A 19773-nucleotide genomic window follows, 5' to 3' on the forward strand; every position below is an offset into this window, starting at 1 on the left:
GTCTGTTAACCAATTCTTGATCCATTCCAATATGATATCTCCTACTGTCCCTGACCAGGCTTATAGAAGAGTTTAGAAGGTGAGGGAATCTGACTGAAATGTATAGCATTCTAACAGGACAGACTAGGTACAGGGAAAATGTTTTCCCTGGCTGGGAGTCGAGAACCAGAGGTGACAGTATTAGCATGTGGGGCTGGCCATTTAGGACTGAGATGAGGAATGATTTTTTTCATTCAGAGTGTAGTGAACGTATGGAATTCTCTACCACAGAACAACGTGGAGGTCAAGTCACTGACTATATTCAAGAAAGAGTTAAGATTTAATTTTACCTGGCAATTTATGACAGACCTTATTAAAAGCATTCTGAAATCCAAATTGACCACATGCACTGGCTTTCCCTTATCTATTTTATTAGTTAAATCCTCAAAGGTGTAAGGTAGACCTATTAAGCACAATTTGCCTTTCATAAACCAATGCTGGCTTTGCCCAGTCCCATTAATGGCTTCCAAATGTAATGTTATCACAGCTTTTATAGTAGACTCAAACATTTTTCCCACTCCTGATGAGAGTGCAACTGGTCTGTAATTCACTACTTTTTTTCTCTTCCTTCTTTTATAAATAGTAGGGTTACATTTGTCACTCTCCAATCTACAAAATCTACTCCAGAGTCTACAGAATTTTGTAAGATGACCAGCAAAGCACCCAACATTTACAGGATCATTTCCTTTAGTACTCTGGGATGTACATTAACAGGCCCTGGTGAGTTGTCAGCTTTTAACTCTATTAATTTCTACAGAACTACTTCCATACCAGCACTGATTGCCTTCAATTCAATCCTCTCATTAGGCTCTTGGCTCCCTAACATTACTGGAAGGTTATTTATATTTCTGAAAACAGAACCAAAGTATGTGTCCTTGTTCAGTATAATTTCCCTGGATTCTGACTGTAAGGAAACTATGATGCTCTACCAACTGGGCTCACAACAAATACAGTTACAGATGTTTCCTAATTAACCATCTCAGAAATAATATTACATACCTCTGGAGCATGTTTGACTTGAAGCCCTCCTATTCCAGAGGGCTTCGACCATAGGAGCCCTTACAGATCATAGCTGATTATCTACCTCAGCTACACTTTCTCACAATTTCAATAAATGTTTTGATTTCCTACTGTACTCAAAATTGATTGCTCTTAGCCTTGAAGATGCTCAACAACAGCATCCAAAGCTAAAGAATTCCAAACGATCAAACTCCTTGAATGAACAAACTTCTTACCTTGGTGCTGAATAGTCAACCCCTTCATCTGTATGAAGATCTGTATGTACTCCAAGAATATTACAAGATGTCATAGCAGCAATAACTATAACCTTAAGCATACTGGTCAAGAGTTTTCACTTTTTGGACACATCATGCAATGCATTTAAAATATGCTGGAAATGATGTCTGTTTTGCTAAGGCGCAATCATGCTCAATTTTTCACTGCAATTTATTCACATAAATTCTACCATAAAGTCTCGTTTGAGTCAACAAAAGTAAACAGTGTTAATGAGCACATGGATTATTGACTGGAATGTGGATTTCAAGATTGCTTTAGATTAAATTAGTTTAATCTAACATTGTGCTACACCTTAATAAAGAAAAGACCAAAGATTTCAATTGATTGCTGGTCACGGGTTATTGTTTCAAGGACAGAATAATTATCTGAATCTGAACTCATTGAAACTGCTTTGAATTTTAACATTATTATGAGGAGAAATTAGTATTATGTGAGATTTTATTTAACCCCTGCTCAGTGCCGTTGCAAATTATTAGCAATGGATTAATATGACTCTGGATGCTTGCGAAACCAAAATTCTAAGTGCATAGTTTTTAATGGCATCAGACAGGCATAATTGGTGGAAACTCACCATGAAGGGATGAGCAAAATTTTGTGCGTTGAGCAAATTGATTTGTGAACCAGTGCATAAAATCAGGAAAACTCGAGCATAAATAGCTACGTGTTAAATTTAGCCTGTTTCATGTTCTACACTCTTTTAGTTGATTCTGTCCAGATTGAGCTACTTGTACGAATATTTGAACAGAATGGACATACCTGGCCAAGTTATGGCCATTTCTGACATCATTCTCCCTCCCACTTGTGCATATATATTGCCAAAAACCAAGATGCCTCTGCTGTTCCTCAATAACCATTATCAAAGCAATAGCCCCCTCTAGTGTCAAGCCCACGTGCAGTCAGCACAATACAAAAATACTTAGGTAATATCATCGTTAGGAGCATTGCTTAAATAACTAAAGTGGCCCTTTGTGTGTTGTACATTTTAAAAAGCAAATGGAAAATGTATCTACTGAATATTTAAAAATGAAACTCCACACAGATTTGAGAAATTATAAGTTATTTTGCCCTGAAGTCAAACAAAACTTGAATACTTTATAAATTGCCTTGTGTTCATGATATATTCTTATAAAAGAGCAATATTTTCCTGATACTGACCATAACCTTTCTGATATGAATCACCACCTACTTGACATTAATCATTATCTTGTGGTCCCTACTGGAATGGTACAGACTTGAAGTGGTGGCCATTCTGAAACAGCAGCCCACTAACATTGAAAAGGACACTTCTTTTCCTGATTGGTCAAGGTCAAAAATCACACGACACCAGGTTATAGTTCAACAGGTTTACTTGAAAACACAAGCTTTCAGAGCCCCACTTCTTCTTCCTGATTGGTGGCTATAGACTGAGAAGCAGTAAAATAGAGCAGGTCCATTTCGTCCTTTGACACAGTACCAATCACTGGGTTCAGATTTGGTGAGGTTACAGGTGAAGCTCCTGCTGGGATCTGACAGGACACTCACTAATCAATACAAACTGGTATGAAGTACTGAAGAATCTAGCAAAGCCCTTTACAGTAAATTGAAAATGCTTTGTGAGTCCAGAAAGTAAGGAGTGTTGCTTTGGGTTGCTCAGGGAAAATCTGAGCAGCTGTGGATTTATGAGTACTGTGCTGCTGGCAGCTATCTCTGAATTCACCTCCCAATGCACAAGAAATAAAAGTAGGAGTAAACCATTTAGCCCATTAAAGCCTGTCTGTCTGCCATTCCATAAAATCATTAAGGATTTGTTCAAATGCTCAACTCCTCATGCTAGCTCCTCAAAGCCCTGAAGCCCTCGATATTTTACAAGTCTATATACTCCCTCTTTAAATGATTTCAGTGATCCAGCTTCCACTACTATCTGGATCAGATAATCCCAGACATTCACTACCCTTTGGATAAGTACATGAATAGGAAAGGTTTGTTGGGGTATGGCCAGGAGCAGGTAGGTGGGGCTACTTTAGTTTGGGATTATGTTCAGCATGGACTATTGAATTGAAGGGTCTGTTTCCGTGCTGTACAACTTTTAGAGAAGAATTTTTTTTTTATTGATTTTAAATTAAAGTCCCCATATTCTGTAACAATGTCTCCTATTTCAAGACATCCCCAAAAATGGGTACATCTTCATAATGCCCAGCCAGTCAAGCGCACTCAGAGTCTTGTATGCTTCAGGACAATCTAAAAGGTAATGAATTAAGGCCAGTTTAGCCATTCTTGATAAGTCAAACTTTTCATCCCAGGAATCAGTCTAGTGAATCATTTTTGAATTGTTTCCAATACCAGCATATCCTGTCATAAATATGGGGACCAGAAATGTACACAGTACTCTCGGCACAGCCTCACCAACATCTCATTAATAGTTGAAAAAGGCTTCCCTACTTTTAAACTCTAACACCTAGTAATAGACAAAATTCTATTTGCTTTAGTTACTAGATGCACCTGCATGCTAACTTTTTTTTATGCTCATGCACAGATCTACCTCTTCTTTTCATAGGGCTGTATGTCTTAATTATTGGGAAGGTGATGGCCCAGTGGCCTTATCGCTAGACTATTAATCTAGAGATTGTGGACCTGGGTTCCAATGCCCCTATGGCAGATGGTGGAATGAGATTAAGAGTCTAATGATGACCATGAAGGTGTTGCCAATTGTCTGGCAAAACCATCTGGTTCACTAATGCCACAAAGGGAAGGAAATCTGCCCTCCTGACTCAGTCTGGCCTTCATGTGAATTCTAGACCCACAGCAACATGGTTAACTCTTAACTCGCAATCTGGGCAATTAGGGATGGGCTATAAATGCTGGACTTGCCAGTGACATTAACATCCTGCAAATGAATATAAAGAAGTTTGTAATTGGATACTTAAATGCATTTGTTAACAAAGATAATTCATCCAGTCACTTTTTGCTAAACATTTTGCTGAATATTAGGAAATATTTGTTTAACTGTCTGTCCCTGCTCACCTATTGATTTTCACTTTCAGCCTGCTTTGGACAATTAGATTAGATTACTTACAGTGTGGAAACAGGCCCTTCGGCCCAACAAGTCCACACCGCCCCGCCGAAGCGCAACCCACCCATACCCCTACCTTTACCCAACACTACGGGCAATTTAGCATGGCCAATTCACCTGGCCTGCACATCTTTGGACTGTGGGAGGAAACCGGAGCACCCGGAGGAAACCCACGCAGATACGGGGAGAATGTGCAAACTCCACACAGTCAGTCACCTGAGGCGGGAATTGAACCCGGGTCTCTGGCTCTGTGAGGCAGCAGTGCTAACCACTGTGCCACCGTGCCGCCCACATTCTTTCCTCATACCTCTGTATTTAAGGTGAGGACACTGGTTTGAGACTAGATTTGCTCTCCCTGAATTTAAAATTCTGTTATTTTGTGACCATTACCTAAAGGACCTTTTTACTAACACATTTCTTATTAATCCCACCTAAACATTACTAAGTCTAAAATAGCTGGTTCCCTGGTAAGTTGTGCAACACACTGCTTCAAGAAATAATCCCTGAGGCATTCGACAAATTTGTCTTCCCTTATCTGTCTGATTTTTTCAGTCAATATGCTGATTAAAATCACCCATGACAATTGTCATGCCCTTCTTACACACTTCCATCTTTTCATAATTTACACTTTGTTCTACAATGAGGCAGTTTCTCAGGAGGTCTATAGTAGACACTGACCTGGGACTTCTTTCCCTTGCTATTGTTCATTTCTACCCAAACTGATTCCACATCATGATCTATTGCACCTATTTACTGTTAACCACTGGACTTGTCCTTATTAATAGCATTACCTCAGCTCCTTTGGTCTATTTTTCCGAAATGTTGAATACCCCTGAATATTGAGTTCCAGATCTTGATCACCCTGCAACTATATTTCTGTAAAAGCTAACAAATCATCTTCATTTGTTTCTATTTGTGCTGTCAACTCATGCTGCATGCATTCAAATAAAGAGCCTTAAGTTTTAATTTTTTACTATTATTTGTTCTTGTTCTAATTTCTAATGTACTCTTCTGCTTGTATTTTCTGCCCCTTCCTGTCACAATTTATTGTCTTCACTACCCTGTATTTCAGCTCTAGTTTCTTTTTAAGTTTTAAAAATTTCCTTTAAATTGAACCTCCACCCCTTCCTAATTAATTTAAAACCTTGTCTACAACCCTAGGCATACGACTCACGAGGACACTGATATCAGTATGGTTCAAACAGAGCCTGCCTCCCTCTCCCCAGAAATGGGGCCAGTGCCCCATGAATTAGAATCCATTCCACCTACAATCTCTACAGCTGTTTATGCAAGTTTGCATGTGGAGCTGGGAATTACTACCTTAGTGGTTCCACTTTTGAATTTAGTCCTGAGCTGTTTGTAATTGCTCGGCAGAAACTCTTTCCTGGTTTTACCAGTGCTATTGGAAACTACATGGATCACAACAACTTGATCCTTTCCCCCTTGTTCCAAGTTCCTCTCCAGCCTGGCAGCCCACTTATTTATCATTCACTTCGCCTCACCGGTCTGCACACTCATCAACATCAGGAGTAAGAACCTATTGGATAAGTATCCTCTGAAGTTACACTCTGGATTCCAAAACCTGCATTACTCACAGTCGTAACAGACTGTTCTGACCAGGGAACAAATATAATGTGATTTATCTAAAAGGTACAATCATCTCCTAAAACAATGTTTCCTCCTCCCTGAAATGTTGTAGTGCCTGCAGTTCGGCTCATCAAAGCTGAGCTGAGATTCCTCGATCAGCCAACCCCTGCTGCAGATGTAATCTGTGAACTGTTTTGGTATCTGATAGATGCTACACATTGCCTACCCTGCGATCTCTACTCTATTTATTTCATAAATTAGCATGTTAAATATTTTTCAAGTCAAATTCCTAACTTCACGCTTGAGTTGGAATAAAGGTCTCCTTATTTATGTCAACTGGCCAATCAAAAGAGACACAGAATCAACTTCCGGTTTTCCTCCAACCTCATCTCTCAGGTAGAAACTGATGTAAGTTTTCAACTCCTGCAGCTGCTGCCCTTCTCATATAGGTCCGCTATCCCTGTCTGCTTCACAGTGATGCCAGGAGGACTCAACATGGAGTTCTCCGATTTCAAATAACCTCCCTCCCCATTCCCTGACTCCCTTCCAAGCCCCTCCTCACATCCATTCTTCTGACCAATCATTTCTTGCAGCTACCAACCCAATTCATTCCTCCCATCGACCAACCAGGTCATACCCTCTACCTGTGTTCACCAATCCCTACCTCACCACCCTGCCCTCCCCCTTATCTGCAGCTCCCCTTACACTCTCCCCCAATCCTGAAGATGGGTCACATGTGAAACGTTGACTTCTCCACCTCCTGATGTTGCCTGGCATGTTGTGTTCTTTCAGCCTCCTGCATGCCTACCTTGGATTCCAGCACCTGCAGTTTCTTTGCTTCTCACAGTGATGCTAACATGATGCACAATCCTTCCAGCCTGTTTCACAGTGATACTGACCTCTGCATGCTTCTCCAAGTCTGCTTCTGTGGCAGCTTCTGTGTTTTGCTCACACTGATCATTAAGAAATTAGTTAGAAATTGTTGGAAAGCCCTAAAAATATGGATGTTGCTGATAAAAATCATTTGCAACTAGATGACCAATTCAAAGTGCCATGAAGTCAGCCACCATGATGTGGAACTGGAATCCTATAAATTAGATCAAGCAAGCAAAGCTAGGACTTTTTTCCCTGCAGTGTCATGGAAAATCTGATTTCTTTTAAGAAATCAAGCTAAAGCTTTTAAACTGCCTTGTTGAAATAAGAACTCACGTTCTCTAAATGTTGAAGATAAATGTAGCCAAAAGGGATAGAAATTACATCTAACTTTTTGCAGGAATTCCAGTGACCACCTCAATTAGAATAATCAAAATGGGGAACTTGTTGCATACTGTTATATTTCATAGAAGGAATGCAAACAAAACTAAGCATTTATTAAACCACACTTATACATGAGCTGCTGAGCTGGTGTTTGTGCATAAAAGAATCCAAATAGATGCATAATTAATTGTCAATAGGTAATCATGTTTTGTCTGGTATAAATCCGAGTGAATATTGTGGAATGGGAAGTTAGCATTTTTCCAGGTTTTTGGATCAGATGCACATTTCTTTTTTCGATTCTGTTTTGCCAACCTCATCAGTCTTATGTGATATTAAAAGGTCCATCATTAAATAAAGTTTGAAGATCCTTGCAGCAATCCTACATGACCATCAGAATAGCTCTCTCTTGCTTCTTTCTTTTTCTCTTCTTCTCTTGGAATTTCTCAGTTGCATCAGCAAAAAAGCTTACATCTTCTTTAGCTTCTATCTCTCTTTGTAAAAATTGTAGTCCAGCCATATTAAAGCCAAGGACATCCTGTTACAAAACAGACATATAAATGAAACACAGAAAATAGGAATAAGAGTAGGCTACAAGAGTAGATTCCTCAAGTATGCTCCACTATTCAATATGATCATGGCTGATAAGCCAATTCAGTACCTTGTCCCTGCTTTTTCCCTATACCCATTGGCTCCTCTAGCCCCCAAGGACTATACCCAACTCCTTCTTGAAAACATTCAACGTTTTGACCTCAACCACATTCTGTGGCAGAGAATTCCATAGGTACACTACTCCCTTGATGAAGGAATTTCTCTTCATCTCAATCCTAAATTGTCTACTCTTAGACTGCAATCCCTGCTTCTGGACTCCCTAGTCATTTGTGGGCGGCACGGTGGCACAGTGGTTAGCACTGCTGCCTCACAGCGCCAGAGATCCGGGTTCAATTCCCGCCTCAGGCGACTGACTGTGTGGAGTTTGCACGTTCTCCCCGTGTCTGCGTGGGTTTCCTCCGGGTGCTCCGGTTTCCTCCCACAGTCCAAAGATGTGCAGGGTCAGGTGAATTGGCCATACTAAATTGCCCATAGTGTTAGGTAAAGGGTAAATGTAGGAGTATGGGAGGGTTTCGCTTCGGCGGGTCGGTGTGGACTTGTTGGGCCGAAGGGCCTGTTTCCACACTGTAATCTAATCTAATCTAATCATTAGGAACATCTTTTTTTTTGGAAGGTGTGCCAAGCAGGCTAAGATTAAAGGTAGGGAGGAGGGACTTGGGGAAGGGGCATTGGGAATGCGATAGGCGGAAGGAGGTTAAGGTGAGGGTGATAGACCGGAGGAGGGGGTAGGGACGGAGAGGTCAGGAAGAAGATTGCAGGTCAAGAGGGCGGTGCTGAGTCCGAGGGTTGGGACTGAGATAAGGTGGGGGGAGGGGAAATGAGGAAGCTGGAGAAATCTGCATTCATCCCTTGTGGTTGGAGGAGTCCTAGGCGGAAGATGAGGCGCTCTTCCTCCAGGCGTCGTGTTGCCATGGTCTGGCGATGGAGGAGGCCAAGGACCTACATGTCCTTGGCGGAGTGGGAGGGGGAGTTAAAGTGTTCAGCCACGGGGCGGTTGGGTTGGTTGGTGTGGGTGTCCCAGAGGTGTTCTCTGAGTGTTTATGCTCAATAACTATTACCTAGCTATGGAAGAACAGAAACCTTACCTTCATTTCATTAATCTTTCCTATTGTGTTTTTTCTCAAGCTGTCAATGACTGTAAGGAGCATCTGGTTGCTTGTGATCTGGCCAAAATGAATCCTGATGAAAACAAAAAGCAGAACAACAACAGGAGTCCATTACATCTCTACAACTCATGTCCAATTTGAATTTTGCTCTGTTTTAAAGTAAAACAAAATTAACAATAACTTATCCATCCCACTACCAATTGAAAGAGCCTAAAGGAACTTTATAGTGGTGGGGAAAAGGGAATAAAACTGTTCTCGTCTTACCTCAGCAGGAAGAAAAGGCAGCGGCAAATGAGTTCAACCTCTAGAGAAAGTTGAATGTACTCATTAAAAAGTGTGAGCAGATCAGGAATGTAGGAAAATGGTAGGACGAGCAAGGATTCCTCCATTTCACTAGAAAAGAAGCGAAGACAAAAATAACCAAAATAATATATGTTTCAAACTGTAAGTGCACGTAATTTCAAAGCGCAGAGTATCTATCTCCCTTCAGTGAGTATTTACAAACATGCTTTTTGCTATGACACGAAAATGTTTAAGCATATACCATAATAACTCTTTGAGTTTAAAAAATGGACTAAATTGGACTGCAATCAAATATGTTAATTCTGAATAATTCTAAACAAACAAGTCTTTCAGTCCAGAAATAGTTTTACAACTGTAAGTATATTATGAAAAATAATTCACTTTATGGTAGAAAGCTTCATATCATAGTCACTTAACCCAGTTGCTCAGCCAAAGGAGGCAAAATCACCCCGGTCATTAAACTGTGGAATCTTCTGCTGTTGTAATACATTTGTGACTATAAGGTCCCTGGATTTGGTGGTCAAGAATGGAACAAACAAAACCATTGCAAAATGTTGACTCTTGTTCCTTATCGTCACCAAAAAGTGTATACCATGGTGACTGTCTCCAGTACAAACTTTTCACAGAGCAAAAGCCATAGAGAAATCTATTGTGGTATTAATGGAAATACAATAAAAGGTGAATTGGATTTGAAGATAAGCAGCTGAATGACATTACGTACAGTGGTTGTGTGCCTTACAAGCATTAACATACAAAGGGATCTCAGCATACAGGGCCACAGTTCCCTCAAAGTGACAACACACGTGTATAAGGTGGTCAGAGCATAAAGAATTGGCAAGTCATGTTGCAGCTATACAGAACTTTAAGTTAGGCCACACCTGAAATATTACAGACAATTCTGGTTGCCAGAAGGATGTGGATGCTTTCAATAGGGTACAGAAAAAGTTTACCAGAAGTTCCCTGGTTTGGAAGGTATTAATAATAAGGAGATATTGGACAAACTTGGTTTGTTATCATTTGAACATCAGGGGCTGAGGGGTGACTTTACAGAGGTTTACAAAATTATGAGGAGGTCTGGATAGTCAGTCTTTTTCCCAGGGTAGAAATGTCAATAGGAGACACAAGTTTAAAGTAAAGAGGGCAAGTTTAAAGGAGATGAGAGGTAAGTTATTTACACAGAAAATGGTAAGTGCCTGCAATGCACAACCAGAGGAGGTGGTAAAAGCAGATACAGTAGTTATGTTTACGAGTAATCTTGACAGATACATGAATAGACAGACAATGGAGGGATATGGACCGCAAACAGGCAAAAAGGTTTTCGGTTTCGAAAAAGCATCATGTGTCCATGCAGACTTTGTGCACTGAAGAGCCTGTTCCTGTGCTTTGTTCTGAGCCAGAAGACCTGGGTTCAAGCCTCATTTGCTTCAGAAGTATGTAATAACGTCTCTGATCAGGTTATTTAAAAATTTCTAGTCTACAGCTTGAAAGGCTTGTGTGGTGCAGTGGTAGCGTCCCCACATCTGAGGCAGGATGGTTCAAGTCCTACCTGTTTCAGAGGTGTATAACAACATTTCTGAAGAAGCTGATTTAAATAAAAATCTATCCTGCAGCTTGGGTTATGGAAGTAGAGGCATTAACAGCTGGGCACAAATCACTGTTACATTGCAATTACACAGGAATTTTCATCAACTCAGGATATCTCTAAGCGCCTCATAATGTTAGACACTGGAGGATTATCTTTTATGTAATATTGATAAGGGATAAAACATTGGCTTTGAAACCAGAATTTTTTTTGTCAAAAAAATCTCCTAAGAATTTTATACATTCACCTGCGAGGGCTATAGAGAGCTATGTCTCATCCAAACAACAGAACCTTAGACAATGATGTTCCCTTGTATCATGGCACAGGGATATCAGTCTAATTTTTGTGCTCAGGTATTTGGCATGGGACTACAGCCCAAAAACTTTTGACTCAGAGGTAAAACCCATTTGATTTCAGAAGTGGGTTTAATTTGCTACAAGATTTTGTTGAAATGTAGGTGTCTATTAAATTATTACTCACCTTGATTTGACTTTTCGAATGACATCTAAAACATAGAGGGATGGCTAAGAAAGATATAAGATATTATATAAAAACCAAAACCAGTGCGACACACACAATCATTCAATATAACACTTGCTGAATTTTTCCTGCTACATAAATTCAATTAAGAAACTTTTTCATGATAAGTTTAAATTGCTTTACAAATAGCTATCGTATTCTCTGGGACAATATAAACAAAATGGTTTATAATTGACAATTTCCTTTCCAACCTTAATAACTCCACAGCCTTGAAACAAAATATTTTGGGAAAGTGGCATTGTTTCAAATATGCAAATTACAGGAAACATAATTTCCTAAATTTAAGGTAATAACAGCCTCAAACGCAATACACTTTAATCAAATGCAGCAGAATCCAGGTATAGTATTCTTTCAAATAGACATAAAAATTAATATAATGAAGACCTAAAATAGTAACAACAGAATTTTAACCATAAGGTATTTACGAACGAAGTATATATTAAGCTGGAGGGAGTTCAGGGGAAATTTATTAGAATGTTGCCAGGGCTGTAGAAATGTAGCTCCAAAAGGAGAAACATTAGGATTATTTTCCTTCGAACGGAGAATGTTGAGGGGTGACATGATTGAGGTATATAAAATTGTGAGGGATCGAAGTTGATTAGACATGTTTCTTTTTGTAGAGAGTTCAAAAACCAGTGGTCATTGATTCAAGATAAGCAGCAGAAGGATTAGAGAGGAATATGAGAAAGAAATGTTGTTTTTGCTGAGGTGGGGGATGCCTGGAATTCATTGCCTGAGTTGGTGATTGAGGCAGAGACCCTAAAATCTCCCTGGATCTACATCTTAAGTGCTGGACGCTGCAGAGCTATGGGCTGTTTGCAGGAAGATGGGATAAGAAAGAACATCTGGCGTCTTTGGGTCAGCATGGACAAGATGGGCCAAATAGCTCCTTCCTTTCTTTTTGTGGTTCTACGATTCTAACCATTCCATGATTCTTTGGCAGTACTCTTAGTATGGGACGGCACGGTGGCTTAGTGGTTCACACTGCTGCGTCACAGGTCCAGCAATGAATGGGAGCTGGGTTCGATTCCAGTCTCAGGTGACTGTCTGTATGGAGTTTACACATTCTCCCTGTGTATGTGTGGGTTTCCTCCGGGTGCCCTGGTTTCCTCCCACAATCCAAATGACATGTAGGTTAGGTGAATTGGCTATGCTAAATTGCCCATAGTGTTAAGGAATCTGTAGGTAAGGTGTATTAGTCACTGATAAATGGGTTTTGGTGGGATACTCTTCAGAGAATCGGTGTGGATTTGTTGGGCTGAAGGTCCTGTTTCCGCACAGTAGGGATTCTATGGTGACAGTTTCCTCAGATCTGTTTCTGTCTTGAGATGTGACTGGATCTAAATATGAAAATACTTCCTTTTAATCTCTCATAGGTGAGCATCCAAGGCAATGTCAATACTATTCAATATGATCAGCGCCAGTAGAAGTTGTTGAACAAAGAGACCTTGGAGTGCAGGTTCATAGCTCCCTGAAAGTGGAGTTGTGGGTAGCTAGGATAGTGAAGAAGGCATTTGGTTTACTTTCCTTTATTGGTCAGAGTATTGAGTACGGGAGTTGGGAGGTCATGTTGCGACTGTACAGGACATTGCTTTGGCCACTTTTGGAATATTGCATGCAATTCTGGTCTCCTTCCTTTTGGAAAGATGATGTGAAACTTGAAAAGGTACAGAAAAGATTTACAAGGATGTTGCCAGGATTGGAGGATTTTAGCTATAGGGAGAGTCTGAATAGGCTGGGGTTGTTTTCCCTGGAGCATCGAAGGCTAAGTGGTGACTTCACAGAGGTTTATAAAATCATGACGGGCATGGATAGAATAAATAGACAAAGTATTTTCCCTGGGGTGGGGGAAGTCCAGAACGAGAGGGCATAGGTGAGAGGGGCAAGATATGGAAAGGACCTGGGGAGCAACCTTTTCGCGCAGAGGGTGGTGCATGTGTGGGTGGGCTGCCGGGGGTGGGGTGGTGGAGGCTGGTGCAGTTGCAGCATTTGAAGGGCATCTGGATGGGTCTTTGAATGGGAGGGGTTTGGAGGGATGTGGGCCTGGTGCTGGCAAATGCGACTAGATTAGGGTGGCATATCTGCTTGGCACGGACGAGTTGAACCGAAAGGTCTGTTTCCGCGCTGTACATCTCTATGACTCTAATTCACTTTTAAGAATGTTGACTTATTATTAACCATAGCTTTCCTTCCCTATTCACGACTGAACTTGTCTCAGGTAGATTGGAAATGGCTTAGAAATCTGAATTCTACTTCTCCCTGTCACCATTTCCAGATGGTCATCTCATTGAATTCCCAAAACTGGCAAAGCAAGTAACACTTCAATAAGGGAAATCCCACTAGGATTTGTCTCTTGCTTAGTTTGAGGCCTGGTGTTAGGGTGTCTGTCTGCTAGACCCCAGTATGCAAAGATCACGTAGGAACTACTGAAGAGATAGTTGGAAATGGCTCACAGCATGAAACTATGTGCAAGTTCTGCAACAGCATGTAAAATGTGGAGAAACAATATCTTCAGGCTGCACTGCTTTTACCTCCTTTTGTAGCAGACACCTGCCTTCTAAAAGAATGGGCAGACAGAGATATGGTGGATTGTGCCCTTGAACACACCTCCATTCCTGTTAACTCTGTATATGGCTGAACATCAGAAATCATCATACCTCCCCTAAAGTCGCAAAACATTATATTGACTATGTGCTGATTTTGTATGAGGATTACGCCTACAAAATAATTCAAAACTTATGTAGATTGTTAAATAGTACAGTAGAGTAAAAATTAAAAATGATAAACAGCCAGGAAAAAGTACTTACTGAAATGTTTCCACACGCAGCCAGTATAGGGTTAGTAGGTGGAGGCAGCTGGGGATGGAAAATTCATCCAAATTATATTCCACACATCGTCAATGCTAACTACCAAAGCCAGAGATAATCCATTTTTCAACAACGCAAGGAGAGATTATCATTCTCAATAAGTTCTGATGAAGAATTTTCTTTATAGATAGTGCTGAAACTGCACGTTACTTACCTTTGTTTTGAAGAAGCTATCACCATATTGTCCTATATCTAAAATACACTTACTTTCCATTAATAAGCTTCACCATAAGCTAAGCTGGGAGAAACATACAATTGTACAACCCATTTCTTGAACCTGAAGGCGCTGTGTTACTTTGACACCACTGGATACACAAAAGCGCCCTATGATTCATTTAAAGGAAGTACATGCAAATGTTGAAAATTGGAGATGTGAGCAAAGAAATACTAGGAAGAGGCCAGTCAAATCTGGCAAGACAAGAACAAAATAATGTGTACAGTTTGGGTGTGAATTCTTCATCAGGACTGAAACTATGAACAACAAGCATTTTAGTGGTGTTAGAAAGTAATAGTTAATCAGCAGATGAAAAGCTGGAAGTGGCTAATGGACTGAATTATCTGATTCGTAGAAAATTGAGAGACAACTTAAACACCATCACTGAGGTGCTGAAAAGAAACTGAAAGGACAAAAGAATATGCAAATAGTAATATGCAATGAAAATACATAACAAAACCAAAGCATTCTTTCCATCCTGAAGATGTTCTGTTGATCTGTATGGAAACATTTTTGCCCAGTTTTCCTTCTTTCTGACTAGATTTAAATTTATTTTCCCCAGACCAACAGATTTATTTTCAATTCTTTACCCTTCTTCATTCTTGCATCAAACACTACAATGTTTTATATTAGATTATATTAGATTCCCTACAGTGTGGAAACAGGCCCTTCAGCCCAACCAGTCCACAACCGACCCTCCGAAGAGTAACCCATCCAGACCCATTTCCCTCTGACTAACGCACTTAACACTATGGGCAACTTAGCATGGCCAATTCACCTGACCTGCACATCTTTGGAATGTGGGAGGAAACTGGAGCACCCGGAGAATTTGCAAACTCCACACAGACAGTTGCCAGAGGCTGGATTTTGTATGACCCTGGTGCTGTGAGGCAGCAATGCTAACCACTGAGCCACCGCGCCGCCCCTCTGATCACTATTTACAAATAGGTTTACCAATGTCACATTAGTGATTTGCTCTGTTTCATTTCTCAAATCTAAAGGCAAAGATAGTTCAGTTACAAATGACAGCTGGGGTTCAAAGAGGCTGAAAAGCTGGTTAATCTCATAAACCCCAAGTTTGCTTCCAGTCTCGCCGTCAAATCGAATTTCCGTGGGACGAGATGGATTTTTCCCTATAGGAGTGTAGCAGTTCTGGAATTTGCTGAGCTATTTGGCATTCACATTTCATTATTTTGACAAATATTTGTCCAAGTAAAGATCTATGAAATAACAAAATGAACAAATCCAACCTTTTTGCCTGAAACTTTGCACGCTTGATTGTATTCCTCCAGTTTCTTGCTTTCTTCCCTGTACAATTCAATAGCTTCCATGATCCGCTCAGCCTGCCAAGAACATTCAATAGGTAATTACAGTGCGGATTGTGTTGCTCATTTTAGAAAGAATGACTTTCTGTCAATTTTGTAACATGCTATTAGGGTTGGGCACACTTACAGCTTTAACAGTTTCTATAGTCTTCTTCCCAGCTAAGCCTGCTTCTCCTTCTTTCTCTCCAGGAACCTGTAAGGTGAAAGGTTCAGTGTATTGGTACATGACTGACTCTACAACATCTATCCAGACCTCACAGACAAGTAAATGGTTAACGGACGAGAAAAGTGGAAGAACAGCTTTGACGGTTTCTATAGATGCCTTACATATAATTCTACAATACAAGAAATGAAACAAACAGCTAAGTGAGCAATACAAAAATCTCACAATTCTATTCCACTAAAATTGCAACCTACTTCCACAAACAAGCAAGAGAGCAATTTCAAGGATCAACTTAGTAAGTAGGAAGGACACTCATTGAAATTTGCCCATGTCAGTATCATACACACAAAGATTTTAGCAAGATTTCCAATGGAATTTAATAAATAATAAGGACCTCAGTTAATAAAACATACAGGAATAATCTTTTCAAAAACTTGGAGATAGTAGAACTGCAGATGCTGGAGAGTCAGAGTGGATAGAGTTGAGCTGGAAAAAGCATAGCAGGTTGAGCAGCATCACGGAGGAGGGGATTTGATATTTCAGATTGGAACCTTTCATCAGTCCTAATGAAAGGTTCCGACCTGAATTGTTGACTCCCCTCCTCCTCTGATGCTGCTCAATCTGCTGTGCTTTTTCCAGTTCAACTCTCTAGCCAAACTAATCTATTCAAAAGAATGAAATAGTACAGCTGATCTCCATGATACTGCATGTAGCCTTCAGGTACAGTTACAATGCAAAGGATAACTGGACTAATGGACAGATTATAGAACTAGTGCACTGCTTTTAAATAATTGTTGCCAGTAGAAGCTCACAGGTTGTACCTCAAATTCTGACATGAGATTTCCAATGGAACATTATAAAAACAAACATATGAGATTGCTCCATCAACAAGACACTCACCAAAGGTTCATTTCCTTTTGCCATACTCTCTTCAAATTCTGCTTCCCTTTGCTGTGGGCAAGAGAGTTTATTAAGAATTGATTTGAAAGTTACAATAATTCTAAATCAAATGACAAAATTTTTCAACACAAAACTAGCAGCTTAATTTGCCATATGTCTAGCAGGTACATCTTGAGGGATCTATCTTAAATTCTGAAAACTTTATTGCAGAATGCTTCGGACCTGATCAGCCGCCTTGTTCCTCTACAGAGTTGGTTGTGTTTCCCACCACAATAACCAGTACTAATAGCATTCTAGCTCATTTTCTTATTTATTGGCTCAGGCAATTAGACCAACTCACTTACCGGGATGTAAATCTCTAAAATCAAGTCCTACAGTAAGGATGGTAGAGAAACTGAGATATAGTAGACCAACTATCAAGCCCAGTGCTTCATTAGGATACTTCAGGGTCCTTATACCATTTGACCAATGACTGGTGGTAGACATTACCTGAAAGCATTGGATCAACTACATTGAGTAAGCCCAGAGTTCCACATAGTTCAAAGATGGGATGGCTGTTTCTCTTCCCTCAACAGCATTAGGGGTGCAAATGGATTTTTACAATAATACAGCAATGTCCTTGGGACCTACTTACAAGTGACCAGACTTATTTCATTTTGTTTCACAATTTGCTCAGGTGGAATTTGAACTTTTGTTAATCTATCTTTATAACTACTGAACCTTTTCTACAGTGCAAATTTATGTTGGGTGGGACTGCTCGAACTTGCTTTCAATGCCATCTATCCAGACAATCATCAGATATGACTTCTCTTTCCATATGCAAGGCAGGTTCTTCAATGATTTATCTTTGGCCTCACCTATTTCTCATCTACATGTTGATCTTCATAATACAGGTTCTAGATACACATAGATGGCACCATCTCTACCTCACTCACACCACTCTGATTTGTCATACTGCTTGCTTGATTTCCAGTATTGGATCAGCATAAATTTTCTCCAACTACATAGTGGAACAAACAAAAGCAAATTTTTTTTCTTATTCATTCAAGGTACTGGCATCGCTGGCTGGGTCAGCATTTTTTTGCCCATCACTAATTACCTTTGCTTAGGTGGTGGTGAAGTGCTTTCTTGAATCTCCGCAGTCTTTGGAATGTAGGAACACTCACAATACTATCAGAAAAGGGGTTTAGGGATTTTGACCAATAGACAGTGATATATTTCCATCACTGTCAGGGAGGACTTAGTGAGTTACTGCAGTGTATCTTATATATGGTACAAACCGCTGCCACTATGTGTCAGTGGTGTAGGGAGTGAATGTTGATGGTAATGGATAAAATGCCAATCAAGCGGGATGCCTTGTCCATGATAGTGTCAAGTTCCTCAAATGTTGGTGCAGCTGCACTCACCCAGGCAAATGAGGGCTATCGCACTACACTCCTGACCTTTGCCTTGTAGATGATTTTAAGTATTGGGGAGACAGGAGGGGAGTTACTTGATGCAGAATTCTTAGATTCTGATTTGCCACACAGTGTATATGGCTGGTCCTGTTTAGTTTCTGGTTAATGATAATCGAAAGGATGTTGACAGTGAAGAATTCGCTGATGGCAATGCCTTTGAATGTTAAGGAGTGACGGATGAGATTCTCTCTTGTTGGATATGGTCATTGCCTGGCACTTCTATGGCATAAATGTGACTTGCCACTTATCAACATGGATATTGCCCAGGTCTAGCTGCATATTGACACAGATTGCTTCAGTATCTAAGGAGTTCTGAATTATGTTGAACATTGTGCAATAATCAGCAATTAAACGCCTTCTGGTACAATACCCTTCCTACGACACTGATTCCACCCTCTGCCTAGTGACCACCAATATGTGGAATTAGACGATTTATCTGGTATGAGATCTGATATGTGTTCCAAGATGTGCTTTTGAGTTTATTTCTCTTCGATCATTAAGACATCCACTTCCCCAACCCCTCCTTGATAAAGTTTCTTTTAGCCTTACAAACCTCTACGATGTCTGCACACCTCTAACTCTGGACCTTATTTTTATTGCTCCACCATGGTGACCTCTGTTTCTTGGTCAAAATCCTTCAGCCTCTTTTATGATAGTATTGTGAATGTCTCTACATTTCAAAGACTGAAGATGTTCAAGAAGTGGAAGAGCCAATGTTGGGATTGGGGGTGGACACCAGGTTATATTCCAACAGATTTATTTGGAAGCACTGGCCTTTGGATCGCTGTTTCTTCATCAGCTAACTGATGTTTTGTTTAATTAATATATTCCTGAAAGGAACATGTTGAAACACAGATGGTCTAATTTTAACCAATTTCAACCCAGATTCTCAAAAACACAAGTTCCTCATTAGCAGTTAGCCCCAGGTTCCAGAAGGCAATGTTTCTCCACTACACAAACAGATTTTCCTTGAGCAACAGCTGCCTTGAAAACACGCATTACTCACAAGCTCTGTCATAACCCTGCTCCTTCACAGACCTATTTCAAATAAAGCAAACCTGCTTTCCCCTCCAATAACAGTAAAAGACACATTACCATTTCTCTCTCTTCCTCCAGGATGATCGGTTCTCTTGTTCGTTCCCACAGCCGAAGAGATTTATCATGAGAGGAAGAAACAATGTGATCTCCATTAGGACTAATGGCAATACACCATACTTCTCCATGGTGGCCCTGTTAGGAAAACAAATATTAAAAAAAAAGCAATAGCCAGACGTATTGGCAATTATGCAGGTTTCACAAATATATAAAAAACAAGAAAAGCATCATAATTTGCAAACAATTACAGGAGTACATATATCTCTAGAGGCATTTAGTTTGCTGATAACACAAAAACTAATTCATGTGAAAATACTAATCAATACTTACAATAGTGATATAAAACAAAGAAATGCTGATGCTGGAGTTCGGAAACAAACAAGA

The 19773-nt window shown here is 40.1% G+C and overlaps 1 protein-coding gene across 2 annotated transcripts in view; it reads right to left on the reverse strand.

Moving 5' to 3' along the window:
- Positions 1-7287: 7287 nt before the first annotated feature.
- The window catches only part of wdr3 (WD repeat domain 3), a 107940-nt gene continuing 95454 nt past the window's right edge, over positions 7288-19773 (reverse strand). For both annotated transcript variants that reach the window (XM_087992780.1, XM_087992781.1), the window contains exons 19-27: positions 19390-19524; positions 16838-16888; positions 15902-15967; positions 15700-15792; positions 14176-14223; positions 11309-11352; positions 9208-9336; positions 8923-9016; positions 7288-7763 (exon numbers count right to left, since the gene is read on the reverse strand). In XM_087992780.1, coding sequence (XP_087848906.1) covers positions 7608-7763; positions 8923-9016; positions 9208-9336; positions 11309-11352; positions 14176-14223; positions 15700-15792; positions 15902-15967; positions 16838-16888; positions 19390-19524 — 816 coding nt within the window. In that variant the 3' untranslated portion in view covers positions 7288-7607. The remainder of the gene's footprint in view (positions 7764-8922; positions 9017-9207; positions 9337-11308; positions 11353-14175; positions 14224-15699; positions 15793-15901; positions 15968-16837; positions 16889-19389; positions 19525-19773) is intronic.

The sequence above is a fragment of the Chiloscyllium plagiosum genome, unplaced genomic scaffold (genome assembly GCF_037043375.1).
Source record: "Chiloscyllium plagiosum isolate Xiang-an unplaced genomic scaffold, Cpla_swu_hap1 HiC_scaffold_12, whole genome shotgun sequence".
NCBI classification, from domain to species: domain Eukaryota; kingdom Metazoa; phylum Chordata; class Chondrichthyes; order Orectolobiformes; family Hemiscylliidae; genus Chiloscyllium; species Chiloscyllium plagiosum.